The sequence below is a fragment of the Cydia fagiglandana genome, chromosome 10, assembly GCF_963556715.1.
Source record: "Cydia fagiglandana chromosome 10, ilCydFagi1.1, whole genome shotgun sequence".
Lineage (NCBI taxonomy): Eukaryota > Metazoa > Arthropoda > Insecta > Lepidoptera > Tortricidae > Cydia > Cydia fagiglandana.
The window spans coordinates 11,824,138-11,842,269 of NC_085941.1; the positions used below are offsets into that span (position 1 = coordinate 11,824,138).

The 18,132-nt window shown below is 39.0% G+C and overlaps 4 protein-coding genes across 4 annotated transcripts; all 4 read right to left on the bottom strand.

The window, feature by feature from the left end:
* Positions 1-780: 780 nt before the first annotated feature.
* LOC134667878 (pupal cuticle protein C1B-like) lies at positions 781-1,915 on the bottom strand. The gene is made up of 2 exons (XM_063525271.1): positions 1,871-1,915; positions 781-1,512 (listed from the first exon to the last, which is right to left on the bottom strand). Exons 1-2 carry the CDS (start codon positions 1,880-1,882, stop codon positions 871-873), a joined length of 654 nt encoding a protein of 217 aa, XP_063381341.1. The 5' UTR covers positions 1,883-1,915; the 3' UTR covers positions 781-870.
* A 1,749-nt stretch (positions 1,916-3,664) lies between these two features.
* On the bottom strand, positions 3,665-4,615 carry LOC134668329 (keratin-associated protein 6-2-like). Its single transcript, XM_063525810.1, has 2 exons — positions 4,307-4,615; positions 3,665-4,180 (listed from the first exon to the last, which is right to left on the bottom strand). The coding sequence occupies exons 1-2, from the start codon at positions 4,316-4,318 to the stop codon at positions 3,665-3,667; spliced, it is 528 nt and encodes a 175-aa protein (XP_063381880.1). The 5' UTR covers positions 4,319-4,615.
* A 4,007-nt stretch (positions 4,616-8,622) lies between these two features.
* LOC134667880 (cuticle protein 64-like) lies at positions 8,623-9,690 on the bottom strand. Its single transcript, XM_063525274.1, has 2 exons — positions 9,438-9,690; positions 8,623-9,068 (listed from the first exon to the last, which is right to left on the bottom strand). Exons 1-2 carry the CDS (start codon positions 9,447-9,449, stop codon positions 8,628-8,630), a joined length of 453 nt encoding a protein of 150 aa, XP_063381344.1. The 5' UTR covers positions 9,450-9,690; the 3' UTR covers positions 8,623-8,627.
* Positions 9,691-14,460: 4,770 nt separating this feature from the next.
* LOC134667879 (cuticle protein 16.5-like) lies at positions 14,461-16,520 on the bottom strand. The gene is made up of 2 exons (XM_063525273.1): positions 16,424-16,520; positions 14,461-15,167 (listed from the first exon to the last, which is right to left on the bottom strand). Exons 1-2 carry the CDS (start codon positions 16,433-16,435, stop codon positions 14,550-14,552), a joined length of 630 nt encoding a protein of 209 aa, XP_063381343.1. The 5' UTR covers positions 16,436-16,520; the 3' UTR covers positions 14,461-14,549.
* Between the last annotated feature and the right edge of the window lie 1,612 nt (positions 16,521-18,132).

Consider the following 18,132-nt stretch of genomic DNA (forward strand, 5'->3'; position numbering starts at 1 on the left):
AGAAAAATTATATATATCCTTCTCCCTAACTTAACCAAAGGAAAATTATGAAATGTTTACATAACATTCATGTTATCATTACAGGTAAAGTGTAAACACTCTCCTATATTGATATATTTAAGCTTCAATTTTTTTTTATAGACGGCAGATTTATTCTTATACTCTTAAGGTGACAGTCCATTTCCAACACAGCTGCACTACTGTTCATTCTACTATGGAAATTGACAATAACACCGACGCGTTCAGTACTAGTAGTGCAGCTGCGGTCAGAAATGGAATGTTACCCTTATGATATAAGCGCTCGCCCGAGCTCAGCAAGTGATGACAATAACAACCCCGAAATGGACTGAAAGGCTGTGCCAGAAAAACGATCGGAAAAATAAATCAGGGATCACTGCCGTTATTTATCACATCGTCTCGATTTTGGTTTCATTTGAATTGATTTATGATTGGGCCGTTTTCTGCACATTAAAGGATGGCTCTATCAATGTTTCTAGTTGATCGAGTGGATAAATAATAGAGTATTTAGTTACCTTACATGATAAGTTATTGAGGATGTAACAGCGAACTGTACTTTGGTAGTAAAATTGCTTGTATATCTAATGAGTGACAATGACAAAAGCATACAAAGTAGAAGTAAATAGGTGTTACTTATCCCTTAATATTTATGAAAATTGACTTTAGAAGGCTTAGGCTAAGGTGTAATTTGATCATTTTCTAATGGTCTTATTTTTGTTGTTTTGGATGCATATTGGGCGGTAAATTAATAATAAATTAACATATTTTTCACTTTTTATATTTGCGTATTTACAAAAGTTAGATATAAAACTGAAAAAATAAATAATAAAACGCAACCAGTTTTAACTTAGTTTACCAGCCGTAGTTGCCGTAGGCGCTGGAATAAGAGACATGGGAGACAGCTGGGGCAGCGGAGTAGGTGACAGCGGTCTTGACTACGGGAGCGGCGGCGGCGTAAGTGGCTACGGGGGCAGCCTGGTAGGCGTGCACGGCGGGAGCGGGAGCGTAAGCCACGGGGGCAGAGTGGTAAGCAGAGTAGGCGGGCGCGGCGATCGTCTTGTGCACAACCGGGGCAGCGGCATAAGTGGCTACAGGGGCGATGGTCTTGTGTACAACTGGGGCGGCGGCGTAAGTTGCCACAGGCGCAAGGGTCTTGTGTACAACCGGGGCAGCGGCGTAATGCGCCACAGCGGGAGCGGCGTACGCGACGGGAGCGGAGTGGGTTGAGATGCTCTGGTAGGAGACGGCAGGAGAGATGGATTTGACGACGGGGGCGGCGGCGTAGGTGGCAACGGGGGCGGCGGCGTATGACGCGACGGGAGCCGCAGCGTATGACGCAACGGGGGCAGCCGCGTACGTGGCGACGGGGCCGGTGTGCGCCGTGTGCGTGGCGTATGACACCGAGGAGACGGGAGCGGCGTACGCTACGGGAGCCGCCGCGTGCAGCAGGTTGCCGGCGGAGGCGATGCCCGCGGCGCACAGGACAACTACGATCTGAAAATATAACATTTTTTTTGATGAAACTCGTTGAATATAGGTATTTTATAAATAAAGCTTAATTTGTAGTTACAATCATGAAATGTTACATCTAGCGTTTCAAAAAAAAGTAAATTATAAGTCTAAGTTAGAGTGAGAAAACTGCTCTAATAGTAATGTTTGAATTTATTGACTTTAAAGGTAATAACAAAGTCAATTAAAGTTGAAGCTTTTATGGACCTCTACATACAGGCTTTGCTTTGCACAGCACATTAGTCCCATTAGGGACTATTATTAAGTTTATGGTATGGGACTCCCATATGAATACCATATACTTATTATAAAAAGAAATATCCATAATATTCCAATTGCGTACCTTGGCGTACATGTTTGTATGAGTGTTCTTGTCGGAATACTTTTTCGGAGCACTTGCTTTCGCTTTTATACGTGTATCTTCGAACAGGTATTAATCATTGGTTATTGCAACCGGTATGTTTACAAAGTCAAGGTGAGGCTCCACCCATCGATCTTAACGTTACCCACACAAGTTATTTATGTGCCATCGATATTTTGGATCCATAAGGAAATCCTGAGCGAAACGTTCCGGTAAGATCTTTCTGAGGGATTATGTAATTGCTTCCTTGATTATCAAGGGCTTACTAAACTTTTATAAAGATACGAATTTAATAGCTATGCTAATAATTTTATTTATCGTATGTTGTTAACGGAAGTCTATTAACGAGAACTATTTAGAGACAATTTTATTAGTACCCAGTTAAACATTGAGGACAGTGGGTTGCCATTACAATTAAGTCAATTTTTATGTATTGAATTCAAAGACTCAACATCATATTACTTAGAATAAATATGATTATTCTAGTAGGTAAAGTATTTTGGGATTTGTACGGTAAAAGATTGGCAAATGTATTTTCATAAAAGTCGGCTGCGCTTGTTATTGCGTTTGCACCAATACAACAACGAAGCTAATTACAACTGATTACCGCAGTGATTATGGATCAAACGAAGGCCGATGATAGCGGACCATAAGAATCAATAGTAGGGATGTACCGACTAGTTGGGAAAGCCGACTATCCGGCCACATTTGTAGTCGGCGATTAGTCGGCGACTAGTCAACAAAAATGGCCGATTAGTCGGCACTTTATAAGTGCCAGAAAAACAGGGCATAAAGAAATAACAAGCAAATATTTACCATATGCTTTTCACCTATTTTATCCAAATACCTATTTGTATCTAGGTGCTTACGAAAACTTTTGTTCGAATTATTTACCGTGTGTTCGCTTTCTGTTCGATTGTCGATTCGGTTGTCGTATTAAATCGCCTCAGGATTCATGATGAATAGCGCAACGAAAGGGGTAAAACGATTTAAGTGCACCTGAACCGAACTTAGATGAAACTAATTATCTGGCCGACTAGTCGGCCGACTAATCGGCCATCCGAGCGCCTAGTCGAGCGAGGCGGCTAGTCGGCCAAATCAATAGTCGGTACATCACTAATCAATAGCTCTTATGGACCTGTCATTAATACGTTCAAAACTCGAGACCGAGTATAGTCAGTCAAGAAAGTGGTTTACCACTTTTCGACTCTATTATCTGATTGATAGAGTCGAAAAGTGGTAAACCACTTTCTTGGCTGACTGTACAACACATAATTGTCTTTCGTTACTATAGCTATGACAGCTAAGAGCTTTAAGACGGACTGCAAGCCCCCGCTGTAACTTATGTGACATTTGCATCCATACTGCGCACTTGCGCACGCGCAGTCGTGTTGCAGCGTCCATCCCTGTCATAAAGACTTCTTTCTCATTATGATAACGATTTATGATGTGTATATAGGAGACAGTATAGACCAACCCTCTTATTCATGTTTACTAAAGTTGACAAGCCGATAATAATCGTTTGTCCCTTTCCGACGTATTGATATGATGGAAAGGGATAAACGATTATTATCGGCTTGCCCGCTTTAGTAAGCGTTTATTAATAAGGGAACAAGCCTTTTTCCCATGCTGCTGATACTTGTCCAAACAATAAACATTACAGGCATAACTATATTACAAATAAAAAAAATAGGATTAGAAAGTAAATAATTTATTTAAATTCAATATAAAAGTCGTCTTGGCTAATGAATAATAAATACTTCATAAATTCACTTTTTACCAGCCACCATGTCCATAGGAGTCGTGTCCGTAGGTACCGTGATCGTAACCGCCATATCCACCAGCACCGTAACCGGCTCCGTAACCGGTTCCGTAACCCGCACCGTAACCTCCCGCACCGTAACCATAGCCGTGGGCGGGAGAGCCATGTACACTGTATTGGTTAGCGTACGAAGTCGCAACAGGAGTGCCAGCATAGCCTAAGGCTGAACCCCCAACACCGGCATATCCGAGGCCTGAATAAGAAGGAGCAACACTCTTAACCACAGACACGTGAGAAGTGGCGTGACCGAGACCGTGGCCGGCTAAGCCGTATCCACTATATCCAAGTCCTCCGTAACCACCGTGGCCGGCGTAACTTCCGTAGCCCAGCCCAGCGCCGTGACCGCCATAGCTACCGTACCCGCCATAGCCCAGATTTGAGCCATAGCCGAGGGCTGAGCCGTAGCCAAGGCCGGAGCTCAGCGCTCCAGCATGAGCAAAGCCGAAGAGACAGGCGGCAATCACAGCGATCTGAAACAAAGAAAATATTTTTTTATTTACAAGTCGATGAGTGTCCTACTGTGGTAAGGAATTTAATATTGCAAAATACTAGTAACAAAGATAACAAAGGGGATTTTTAAAATGCTTTGCTCGTACCTTAGCAAACATTTTGTTGTTGTTTCTTCAAAAGTGATGATTTGAATGTTTTCCTGCTATTGTTAGCCGGCTTTTATATGAAAAAGGTAGGATATAAAGCATTCTTTGCCAAGGCTCTATTCTATGAAACGGACCGTAACGTGATTACATTTTTTGCAGCGCGCCCGTGTTCGGGTGTAACATTATTGTTGAATAATTACTCCGTCTAATTTGAATTATTTCGTAAAACACCTGATAATCATCTCCAGCAAGTTCTCCCTTATAATCTTGTCTAATTAAATCTTGAAGTTCTCTTAACTGTAATTTATTAACAGGGGATGTAGGATTTGTTTAGTTACTTCTTTGTTATACAAGCAGTTAATATACCGGGTGTGGCCTGTAACACGAGCAAATAATTAAAACATAGATTGTACTCCTCAAACGGTGACACTTTTGTTCAACAACTTTTAAAAATTATGAAGTATTTAGACTCCCTATTTTTCATACAAAATAAATATTATCTTCAATGTACGCCATCGCCTCGCCATATCATTGTGATTGACGTTGCTTGTCATGCCTTAAACATAACAAAATTCGCAATACATTGCGTCTTAGAATAAACTTTAAAGTGTATAAAAAATCAAACCACAAGTTATTTTTAAAAGTTGCTGAACAAACGTTGGTTAGTATGAGGAGTACAGCCTACAGTTAAAATTTTTGCTCGTATTACAGGCCACACCCGGTAAATGTTAGAGCAGCCTTGTAAGTTACTTACAACTCTTTTTTATCTCCGCAAGATTGGACGTGAATTGGGTTGAATTATAATAATTTTATTTGACTACCGGGTACCAGTAATTGAGCACGTTTTATACGGGCACAGTCAGCCTCAGTTAGTGTAGTCAGCTACTGTAGCTCCTGCCTTCAGCTGTGTGTTTAGAGCAATATTTCTCAGTAACGTAAAAAAGTTACTAAGGTGATTAGATATTTATAGATATATTATGTATCGTGATCATGTTAACAGTTTAACCGGTTAACCCCAGGTTAGTGGGATGGTGCAAGTGGCGCTAAGTGATTTTTAGGGAGTAGAATATATAATACATAGTATGCGAATTTAACCGACATATCATTTTGCCTTTGATATTTGATATACCGACTTACTAATTAAAAGTCATGTTATGTATTTAAATCGAAACTATATTATTTGCTGTTGTTAATTAGCTAATTAATATTTATAGAACCTAAATGAAATAGACCGTGCGCTATTGGATTTGCCATTGTCAAGTTCATGGTTCACTAAAGTCAACGACTCTATTAATTCTATTTATAGACTACCGATTGTTTCCTTGGTAAAGAAACTATCTACGGTGAAAAGCCTTTCAATAGGAATGAAGTTCGGCGCACGATAAGGTAGATTCAGTACGGCTACCACCAGTTTTAACATTGACAGATACACTCGCGTCTACGTAAATTACTTTCTATACATCTCGCTTGCACTAATATACGAGTACGAGCGAGATGCATAGAAAGTAAGTTACTTGACGCGAGCGTATCTGTCAATGTCTGGTGGTAGTGGTTCAGGTAGTCGTAAGGTTATATTTTACGCATTATTTTGCTACGTAAGGATGAGTAGCTAACATGCCAATCGATTACGCTTCGTACCATACGAAACGTAATTATCATTGTCTCACTAATATGGAAGAGAGAGAGACACAAGGCGCTTCGCTGTCGTAGCGCAACGATTGTCACTTTGGCTGCACCCTGCTTATACAGACTGGCGGGAGACTCTGCGTGAAGCTGATTTGTATTATGCCACTGTAAGTAGTTTTACTTAGGCCCAAAACTCAACTAACTTTTGATAGAAAATCACAGGCGTAAGTTCTTTACCAACAGGCTGAGATAAATGGCCACTAAGTCGCGGACAGACAGAAATGACGAAAAGAGGTAGGTATAAGTATGTTATATTACTTTATACTTTAGGTCTTAATTAATTAAATATGTACTAAGAATTGACGCATGTTGTGTTTACCTATAATTGGATAGACACTTATTCATGTACTTATGGCTTTTATCTGTAATTTCTGTAGTATTGTATCTGTTGGTAAACCTTAAATAAATAAAATAAAATAAATAAATACATAAAATCTCTTGTAATGTTGACTTCGTCACCCTATAATCGTAGGTATCATGCAAAATTCCTAATCATGCGCAAATAAAATGAATGTAATATTAATGAAATTGATGATACACATAATAGGTACATAAGAAACTATTCTGGTAATACACATATATATTATACAAATTACGAAGTGATCAATAGGTAAATAGGTACGATCGAAAGTTTATGTTATGACCCATTTTGTACCTTGTCACAGTGATAATCAATATGAAAGTCGCCTCATACTATTGTCACTGCGACAGGGCACAAATACGGTCATAAATTAAAACTTTCGACTGTACCATTTTTCATAAATAAACTCAATCATACTGCCGTATTCGAATTTCAAGATATTCACAAGAGACGACACGTTCTAGATCCATTCTGGATACGTTATAGTTTAGATATCAACAGTTCTCTTTTGCAGCGCAATTCGGGCAACTACTTAATGTCACTTATACGTTAGATAGAGTAAGATATCTATTAGATGTAAATTAGATTTCTAAGGGTCGGTTGCACCAAACTGTTCGTATCGCTAAATTTTTATGTATGGAAAGTTTCATAGTAAAGCGCTGGGGCGCGCCGGCTGACGTTGATCACTCTGTCAAATGTGGTTGGTGCAACTGGCGCTAAGTCATATCCTGTGGAAACCGTTCAAGAGTATCTTCAGAATCGCGCAAATGTCAAATTTGACAGGTTAGATCTTAAACATATCGTTATCGTATCTTGGTGATGTCTAAAAGATGTCTAATATGTCTATTTCATAATCCGAATCGGGCCCATAGTGTTTTTAGGGTTCCGTACCCAAAGGGTAAAACGGGACCCTATTACTAAGACTTTGCTGTCCGTCCGTCCGTCTGTCACCAGGCTGTATCTCACGAACCGTGATAGCTAGACAGTTGAAATTTTCACAGATGATGTATTTCTGTTGCCGCTATAATAACAAATACTAAAAACAGAATAAAATAAAGATTTAAATGGGGCTCCCATACAACAAACGTGATTTTTGACCAAAGTTAAGCAACGTCGGGCGTGGTCAGTACTTGGATGGGTGACCGTTTTCTTTTTGCATTTTTTTCCGTTTTTTTTTGCTTTATGGTACGGAACCCTTCGTGCGCGAGTCCGACTCGCACTTGCCCAGTTTTTAGTAAAGATAAACCTAGCGGTCTACGTGCCGCTGCCGGATCATGAACCATGAATGAACCAAGGTTTTGTTTTGCAGCCGTTCTGAGTAACTGATTTAGATACATCCAGGTAAGGCTGAGCCCGGCTGCGGCTCCGCCAACTCACCATCAAGAGATCAATGTATACTGGCTGTGGAAGTCAACCGGAATAATCCAATGGTCATTTATTGTACAATCCACAAACAAAGAATCGATGGCGTAATATTAGTGACCGAGTCATTGAAAATTAGAGTATTTGATATTTATGTAAGGTGATTATAATATAAGTAATAGTACATGTAATATAAGTAATTAGGGCCGTATAATTATAGTGGATTCCCCTATGAAATCAGAAACTATGGTATATGAGAAGTCAGAGATATGGTGAAGGTTTTTTTCTTAACAGCCACGAAGTTTGAGAAACTGCGGTGAAGATACGCATTTTTAAGTTTTTATGAAGATTAGCTAACCTCTTCTGTGCGTGGTGGGTCACGCACGTGGCCGGTTTTGTCATTTACCTACGCTAAAATATTAATATTCCTTTAAGGTTCTTTATTCGATAAAAGGGTTGGCAAAAAAGAGTTTTAAAGATGCCAATACGGTTTTAGGTCAGCAAGAATACAAAATAATTTTTTTAGTGGTACTTACGAGTAAAATGGTATTGTAGTTCTTTATTCTAATATTAATGATAGGAGAATACCTTTTCCTGCAATGTTAAAAGCAGTACCCACATTACTGTAAGTATTTAATATTTTGAAATTGTCAGGTGTACCTATTGGTTTAATACCAGTAATAATCTAATCTAGAAGTTTGGGAAGGTCTTGTCGGTAAAATAGGTTCTTTTTCAGGACTAGGTATATTTTCTATGATATTGCCAGTGGATAAACTGGTAATATTGCTGGAAATTATTAATATTGTCAAGATACTTTTTAATTCTAAGATTCATATGAAACATATTTAACGTTGGAAAGTCTTTTTATTGTTTTTATATACATACCTAAATAATTTACAACTGTTCTATATTTTACCATCCGTAACCACCGTAGCCGTAGCCGCCGTGGCTGTAACCATGTCCGTATCCACCATACGAAAGAGGGGCGTACGCAGAGTGTCCAATGCCATATCCATGTCCAAGTCCGTACGATGAGTAGCCCAATGGGGCGTAAGACTTAACAATGGGAGATCCATGGTAGCTATACTGCGAGACGTGCGAGATGGCCGGGGCGTGGGCGTAGGAGATGGGCGCAATGGTCTTGACTACAGGGGCGACTACTGTCTTGGCTACGATGGGGGCGGAGTAGCCGAGGTCGTGCCCATAGCCGTAGCCGCCGTAGCCGTAACCGCTTCCGTAGCCGTAACCGCTGCTGTAGCCAAGTGATCCATAGCCAAGGGAGCTGTAACCGAGCCCACCGCCGTACAGGTTTCCAGCGCTAGCGAGGCCAAACAGGCAGACGAGAAGAGCGAACTGAAATGGGAAAATTTATGAGTGGTAGAGGCACTTTACAGAATACAGGATCGCCATATTGTCATTAGGTATATAAAAAAGTCAAGAATCAGGTCAATTTGTACACAAACAAGATTATTTCAGACTAAACCAATGATTTATTTTTCTGAACAGCAACATTTAGATTGTTCCAGTACTGTTCCCGTGGATACTTAAACTATAAGCTTAAATAATAAACTTAAAGGCTATATTTAAAGCAAATTTTCTGATTTCTGATAAAAACTTAAATTCTATGAATATTTTGTTGGGTATCGAATTCCGACTTTGGGTATCATAACAGTCGAGTCATATGTGTATTTTATTTTATTTGTTAAATTCTATCGTTCTCACCTTTCCAATCATGTTGTTTCCTTAGCTGTGACACTGGATATGTTTCTTCATCCAAAAATATAGCTTATATATGTAACTATGAAGGAAATAACATAGCCTTAGCCAAGGCTGGCCATTAGCAAATTGTTCTGGTTACAACATCGTCACCGCCAAATTGATATTTAATTTTAATAGTGAGAAAATGATACTGAAGGTAAACAGACAAAGAGGTGTAATGAACTCTGTAAGGAAACACAAGTTTAATGAACAATAAAAAGGCGATATTATGGCCTGGCCGCACTATGATTACAGACATATAGCTCTACAGACGCTTGTACTGCGATTTGTATGAAAAGAAGGGCCGTCACTGTTTGAGTGAGGTATGTATGTATAATACATGTTGTCATTTAGCTAATCTAATTATAAATATTTCAGATAATCAACGTCTCTGGGTTCGTATCTATTTATTGGTGTTGTTATACATTTACAACCGTACCCTCTATTGTAAACAATAAACATTTTTTTATTTTTTTATTTGGGGTATGGAATATTTTCTGTGTACTAACAAGCTTTGCCTAGTATGATCAAGCCAGGCACATTTTTGGAAGATATAATTTTTGTTTGTAGTTACATAAATATTTCTGAATCTATGCAAAGCAAATTCTCTAATATTTATTTGCATGTATTACTTGTACTTGGGTACATTATATATTTATTTACATATATATTTATAGTACGTATGTATGTATTAATCTTTATAAATAGGTATAAGTTTTATTGTTTATGATCATATTCCATCATAAAATATTTTTTGTCGATTCGATAACCTATATTTTATTTGCATCATAATTCATCTTTAATCGAATTATTAATACGCATTTTATCATAGGAAAACCTCATTTAACGTCTATATCCGTAGAACATTCATTGAAGCGCCTTGATTATCGAGCTGTGAGGTTATTGATGAACCTTGATATTGATTTGTAAGTGTGTATTCCGAACAATATTGGCAATAATAAAATATGACTAAATAAACTTTAACGGTTTCCTCATTAAATATAGATACAGTCCACTTACAGACAGACAAACAGGTGAACATCCGCGGATTTTTAATGGGGGACCCTTCTTCACGTTGGTACTTTTACGGTATGGAACCACAAATGCAGTCTTTGCAGAGCTTGGTTATCGGCATGTAAAGTAGACAAGTGGTTGGATATCTACTTACCTATATGTCTGTGAAATCTGTATTTGTTCATAATGAACTTAATTGGATAGTATAATTTGGGCAGAAGGGCATTTGTTCTTATTATTATTCTATTTAGTTCATATTTAGGCCCACACCACGTACATACTTCACGTATAACAATTGAGCTGCTTAACTTCAAACTCGGATAAATCCATCCGTCAGATTATGAGATTTTGGTATTAAGAAAAGGTAGGGTAGATAGTTGCTGAGAGGGTCGAATGGATTTACCCGAGTTGAAATTAAGCGACACAATTACCGGCTTGTCTGAAGCTATGCGCTCGCGAACCGTGGGAAGCCGACGCACCAAAGGGATAGGATAAAAGCAACGTTATTTGTACAAGGTGTCCAGAAAGGGTATCGGGTATTTGTTTTAGCGCCATATTCGAAACGGGGCCACGAAAGGGAGCGGGGAGGGGTTCGTGGCGTGCGCCATTTAGTGGAGTTTTAGCCATGATGGAACAGTACTCGGGGACGCATCGCGCATTTTGCGTACGAGCGTATTATCGTAGCGGTGATTCAATAGTGACTGCTCAACGTCTGTATCGTGCGGAATATCATACACGCCACGCGCCAAGTGACGATAGCATTAGGAAACGGATCAGGATGTTCGAGAATACAGGTGCGACGATTAAAATTCAAAACTGTATTCTCGAACATCCTGATCCATTTCGTCACTTGGCGCGTGGCGTGTACGATATTCCGCACGATACAGACGTTGAGCAGTCACTATTGAATCACCGTTACGATAATACGCTCGTACTTACGCAAAATGCGCGATGCGTCCCCGAGTACTGTTCCATCGCGTGGCTAAAACTCCACTAAATGGCGCACGCCACGAACCCCTCCCCGCTCCCTTTCGTGGCCCCGTTTCGAATATGGCGCTAAAACAAATACCCGATACCCTTTCTGGACACCTTGTATAATTTAGTATTTTCAAACGTTCTATGGGTGTGACATGTAGTATAATCGTAGATTAGGTAACTGTATTGCGATGACGTTACGGCTCCAAAAGTATGTAGTGAAACTCTATCCAAAAAAACAGTACCTACACTAAATAAAAAAGTGGTCGTTCCATAGGTTGCATTTCAAACAATACGAAAAAAGCTGTAGGGTAGGTACCCCAAAAATGTTTTCCTCTAAGTTTGATTTTACCTTTGTTTGTCAGCATGATTGATTTAAGTATATACATTTATCCATGCTAACCAAATTGCAGCTTTCTACCACTAACGATTACGGAGAAAAGCCGCGGACGAACTAACGGATAGACAGACAGACGGCGACGTATGTACGGAAACTATAATGGTTCCTACAATAGTGTCAACAACAAAGCCCTAAAAACAGATGAAATTAAAAATAACCTGACAGTGACATCAATACTGGTCATTAGAGTCACCATGTCAGTCAGGTCACGATCTATAGCTAACTAAAAAGTTAAGTAACACTTCAGTGACTCCACATCTGGTTAAGGCGTTCAAGTTGGTTCATCAAGATTTTTACAACTTGTCACTCTCGTTGAAGGTGTGACATTGTTTATGTTTTGACACAGTTTCTTGACCTTGTTTCAAACGGCCATCATTGATTGACCCGCGACCTCTTTAAGTCTATGTCCAAATTAGCGTTCAAGATAAACTGGAGATCTCATACATAATTCACGAGTTGATGCTATCTTTCATTTTAACACACAATCATACATAATAAGCAAGATAAATGTTAATTACACGCTTTATGTTTTCCATTGTAATTGTATTTAACACTAATTGCTGTGGATTATCTTTCATCTCAGGTGGTAACATCTTAATACCAGCAGTTTTAATTACATCTCCGTTTAGTAATGTTATTTTGTCACTTTTGAGTTAATTTTACACTTTTATAGTCTGCGTGAGACATTTTTAGACAACGATGCTTTGACGACATCTGTTCGCTAGGAGCACGACTGGTGCTGCCCTCATTTTATGGGGTTTTCTACGTTAAGGCCAAGGGCCCAACGCTTTCTGTTCTATTTGACGGCGCAGCAACTAGTATCATTTCTCTCTCCTTGCTCTTTTAAAAATTCCGTTTGTCAAAAAAGGACAACCATACTGTTGACAAGATGGACTTCAAATCCAAGTGTCCTCTTTTTAGGTGACCCAGGTTGTGCATGAGTGCGTAAAAACGTATATGTGTGCTCTTTTAGGGATGTGAAAAGTCGATTTTAATCATGTTATATATCGATAAACGCTACACAGCGGAACGAAAATAGCGATTAATTGAAGCTTCAATATCTTCGTTAAACATAAACATAATTGAAATGCTAATGGATAATGAATATATTATAATATAATAAATAATTCCATTATTGCGGAACACCTATTTTAGTAGGTATTTATGTATTTTAATTAAATATCTGAACTTTGCCTTGGTTCCCTGCTGGGGCGTGACTATAAAATTGTGATCTGATAACCACAATAAAGAATAAAAGCATTTTTGTTCATTTTAGGTATCGTTAAACCTTTGGAGTAAAATTAAAATTGCAAGAAATGTCGATAGTTTATCGATATGACTTTATCGACATAGCTACAGCAAAGTGGGCCGTTTTGTTAATCGTACACTAAATAAAAGTGGTTCCACTGACAGCTCGCTTGGAAGGTATCTGTATACAGGGCGTCCCACAGCTATGCCACATGGAGGGTAAGTACCCTGAATATTGTAGATAGAACATTTTGCTGAAAGAAGACATTATTTTAATTTAAAAAACAATTTAAACTGCATTCATAGATTTTTAAATAATTACATGGTTGAACCGGGAATCGAACCCGCTACACGAAAAAAAAAAACACCCTGTAGCTTTTTCATACCGATCGAAAGGCTTCATCATAAGGATTATTTTTTGCTAAATAACATAGTGTCGGTAATAAAAAGAAACCCATGTATTTTAACATTTTTAATTCAAATTAACCAATTTAATTTATCAAATGCTCAAAATGAGTGTCATTCTGTTGAATACAAAGCCGCTCTCTTTTGATTATTTCGCTAAATTTCACATCAAATGTTTAACATTCATGGTCTTTCTTTAGTTTCTGACACTATGTTATTTAGCAAAAAATAATCCTTATGATGAAGCCTTTCGATCGGGATGAAAAAGCTACAGGGTGTTTTTTTCTTTCGTGTAGCGGGTTCGAGTCCCGGTTCAACCATGTAATTATTTAAAAATCATGAATGCAGTTTAAATTGTTTTTAAAATTAAAATAATGTCTTCTTTCAGTAAAATGTTCCATCTACAATATTCAGGGTACTTTCCCTCCATGTGGCATAGCTGTGGGACGCCCTGTATATTCTTATATCTATGGTTAAGGCTTATGGAGTAAAATTAGTTCTAACGGCTGCCGCTACGGGGCGGTTGTGTTTGTGGCAATCAGCGCCACTTCTCCCTCCACCGACTTAGCACCTTGCCATATATAAATATATATATATCCAAATTATTATAATTCTAGCTGACTACCTACTGCAATAATGATTCTGTAATGAAATCGGTGTTGTAACAGACAGTGAGCATGCCTTCTTAAATGGAAGTAGTTACTTTGAAGCCTGGCTCGTGCCAATTATTTAATATTTTACCAATAGCCTTATCTCAAAAAAAAAACTGTAGCGTCCTATTTACAGATTCCTGACAAAATTGACAGATAGCATCCTAGCTGCAAATTGTACTAGGATTGCATTTTTAGCGTGCAGTAGGTACCTACCCATGAAAGTTACCGCAGCGATATGTTCTGCCTTAGTCACACCTAAGTGGTTTATATGAATCAAACACAATAAGTTTAGAAAATACTGTTTATAATTTCAAATTGTATAAAAATATTTTTTTCTCAATTACAAAAAATAACTAGATTTTACACATTCGTTTGAGGTGATCACCAGCCATAATTGGCCAAACCGTTGTATGCCACGTGGGAGACCGCGGGAGCTGCTGAGTATGCCACGGCTGATTTCACCAGCGGGGCGGAGTACGCGGCATACGAGGCTGGGGCGTAAGACGCCAGGGGTGCTGACGCGTAGCTCAGAGGGGAAGCGTGAGCGTAAGCTGGCGCAGAGTAGGCGACGGAAGCAGGCGCGGAGTAGGCGACGGGGGCAGGCGCGGAGTAGGCGACGGGAGCGGGCGCGGCGTAAGTCGCTACAGGCGCAGCGGCGTAAGAAGCAACAGGTGCTACCGCCTTAGCATACACCGGCGCGGCATGAGCAGTATGAGTGGTATACGACGACACAGATGACACAGCGGGAGCAACGGTCTTCACAATCGGCGCGGAGTAGGCTTGTAGCGCTGGCGCAGCGTAGCTCTTGATAACCGGGGAAGCGGCGTATGTGGCCACGGGCGCGGCGTAAGACGCCAGGGGAGCGGCGGCGTACGGCGATAAAGCTGGCGCAGCGTACGACGCGAGCGAGGCGTACGGCGAGGCGTACGACGCGGCGTAAGGTGAGCCGTAAAGCCCTCCGGCTTTGGCGGCCGCTACTGCGCACAGGAATACTACAAACTGTGGAGGGAAAAGTTTTATGTTAACATTTTTAGTCAATAGAGCTTAAGTTCGCAATACAAATCGATATGTCGTGAACAAAACATGGACTAGGCGAATGACACGATCATTGTTTGAGTGATGGGTTCACCTTGCAATAGTCGCCAGTATCTATTTGTGTAAACTCACTCGCAGTGCGTCTAGTAAACTTATGATTAGGGTACAGTCATATCAAACTCCGTTTATATTCTTCACAATCTTCACATACGTGGATATTTTCTGTCATGTATTCGCTTAATTTACTCCAGATTTACCAAATCGAATTGTAGCCACAATTTCTTTAGCATAGAACTTTAGCAAATAGCTCAGTCCCTGGGTGGTGGATTAGCACTCTTTATTTGCACATCCGGTTGCATTAATATTGTGGGCAAGAAATAAGTACCTGCAATTTTAAAAATCTGAGATTGACAAAGGAGGTTTTAAGCTAGGAACTCGAAACTTCGTAAAAAGACATCAATCTTGTTAAAATCCAAGCAAAGTGATTTCAGCGTTTTTGTAAATTCATCCCCTAAGGAGGTAAAAAAGGGGTTGAAAATATGTTGCGGGAACGAACATCTTTGTGATGTAGGGACTTGGAACTTAGTAGGAAAACACAATATTACTACACATGAAAAGTGATTTCAGCGTAGGTATTTAAAAATTCTTTCGCTAAGGCCCACTTGCACCATTCCACTGACCCGGGGTTGAATCGTTAAATCTGAACTTGCCATGGTTACCATTACAATTTGACACTAGGTTAACGGTTTAACCGTTAAACCCTGGGTTAGTGGGATGGTGCAAGTGGGTCTAAGAGGGTTAAAAGGGGGTTGCAAGTTTGTAAAGGGAACGATCTGAATAAGCAAGAGACTTGAAATTAGTAGGATAACACAACATTTCACACACATTTCAGCGGTTTTGAAATTTTATCGTATCGAAACAAAATGTATAGGTACCTATCGAGGACAATTTCAAACTGTTTCAATTGCCTTTTTTTAATTGTAGGTACAAAATCCATTCAAATTATTTATTTATATAAAAAAAGTACAAAAATCAGTCTGAATGTATTATATGGGAAAATTGTTTTGTAAAGCGTAAGCAGTTCTCGGTCCCTCAAATATATTAAAATATGAGGTGAATTTTTGATAAAGATAATTATAAGTTTTTAAAGCACTCTGAAGTATTTCCAAATTCACTTTTCGCAACAAACATTAACCACAAATTTCACACACTGTCCGTACCTTGGCTGCCATTATGTTATATAAAATCCACTACAGCAAGTGATACGGTTTGGTGGTGCGCGGTAACTTTTATACTATTCTAGGTTACCCCCAAGCTGCGGACTAGATCGTTAGATCCCTTGCTGTGTATTTCCATTTGCGAAATTTTGTCACCAGTAAAACGTGAGCTCAAGATACTTAATATCTATGCGTTATCGTAGAGCGCGCTTATGTTGGTCCTTCTAAGCCTTATTTGCCTGAGCTTGGTAAGCGATTGAAGTCTACCAAGCAGCCACATACATTGCGTATTGACCGACGCATGACTGACCAGTTTAAGTATGACCTTAAGGACATACGTTACAGTTCAGAAATAAGATACAGTTACATCGGTTTTTTCGTTACTCTTTATTTAAAACCACGTAAACCAAGATACTTTGGCTACGTATCCGTAAAGAATTTCGGGGCCAAGTAGCACTAGCGAAGAGTCGTGAGAGTCAAGATAGGTTTGTGAATCGCGTACGTGCGCAGGATCAGTCTGTCACTTCAGTCGCTTGAGGTTATTTCAGACGATGTGTTCTGTTGCTGTAAATAATATTAAAATGCCGCGTATTGCTGCACTTTTTCGGAAAAAAAAACAAAATTTATTTCAATTCACTAATATAGTGTTTTATAGTTCTTAAACACTAAAATTAGAAATAATTTTATTTTATTAAACCTACAAAAGAAAAACATTTCTTCCTAATAATTATGAAACGGGTATTTTATGCTGAATCCGTCTATTCGTCGTCGGGTATTTTAGGCTGTGTACTAGCTGCTTTTTAGAGGTATTCATTTTTAATCCATATAGGTACTTTAACAGTGGTCGCTTTGTCAACGTGTCTAAATTTAAAAGGATGCTTTTCGAGTTAAATATTCATAATAAAAATACAAATAGGAGATAATTAGGTAGGTAATTGATTAGGTACAACGTATTAAAGTGTTATATATACATATTTAAACATTTTATCCATGGCAATAACATTTTAAGAGCAAAAAGTGAATTTTAATAAGTAGGTAACTAGAAGCTACTAAGGTACTGTACTATTTTACTACATCTATTTCGTACTACAGCAATTACACTTGCCATACATTTGCTGTAAATAGTAACGTCCATTTACTATGTGCATAGGTGATGAGTGTATCCGCTTTGAAACCGACGAGTACTAGTCTGACAGTCAATTAAAACTGAAATGTAAGGTACGCCTTCAATGTTTACGATTTATTTGTTTTTCGGAATAAAAATACACATTTCCTATCAATCATTTACTTAAATTATTTCTGTGGTAACTGGTTTGTTGTAAAATTATGGAAGAGGTAATCTTTCCTATTATAATTGTAAGGCAAAGTCCAGAGTTCTCGATGCTATTTAGAACCCGTAGTATAAATTTCATTCGAACGCGTTTGCGTTAAGTCTCATTTTGTATGGGATTTTGAACAGCGCGCCAAGCGGGACATTTTGGAAACTCGAACTCCCATACAAAATGATACTTAACGCAAACGCGTACTCACGTCACGGTTTCCAATGAAATTTACACTAGGGATACAGAGATCGTTACTATGAGGGGACGAGCGGACACGGTGTTACTTAGGGGCCCGATTCGGATTTTGAAATAGACATCTATTAGATATCTTTTAGGCATCACCAAGATACGATAACGATATGTTTAAGATCTAACCTATCAAATTTGACA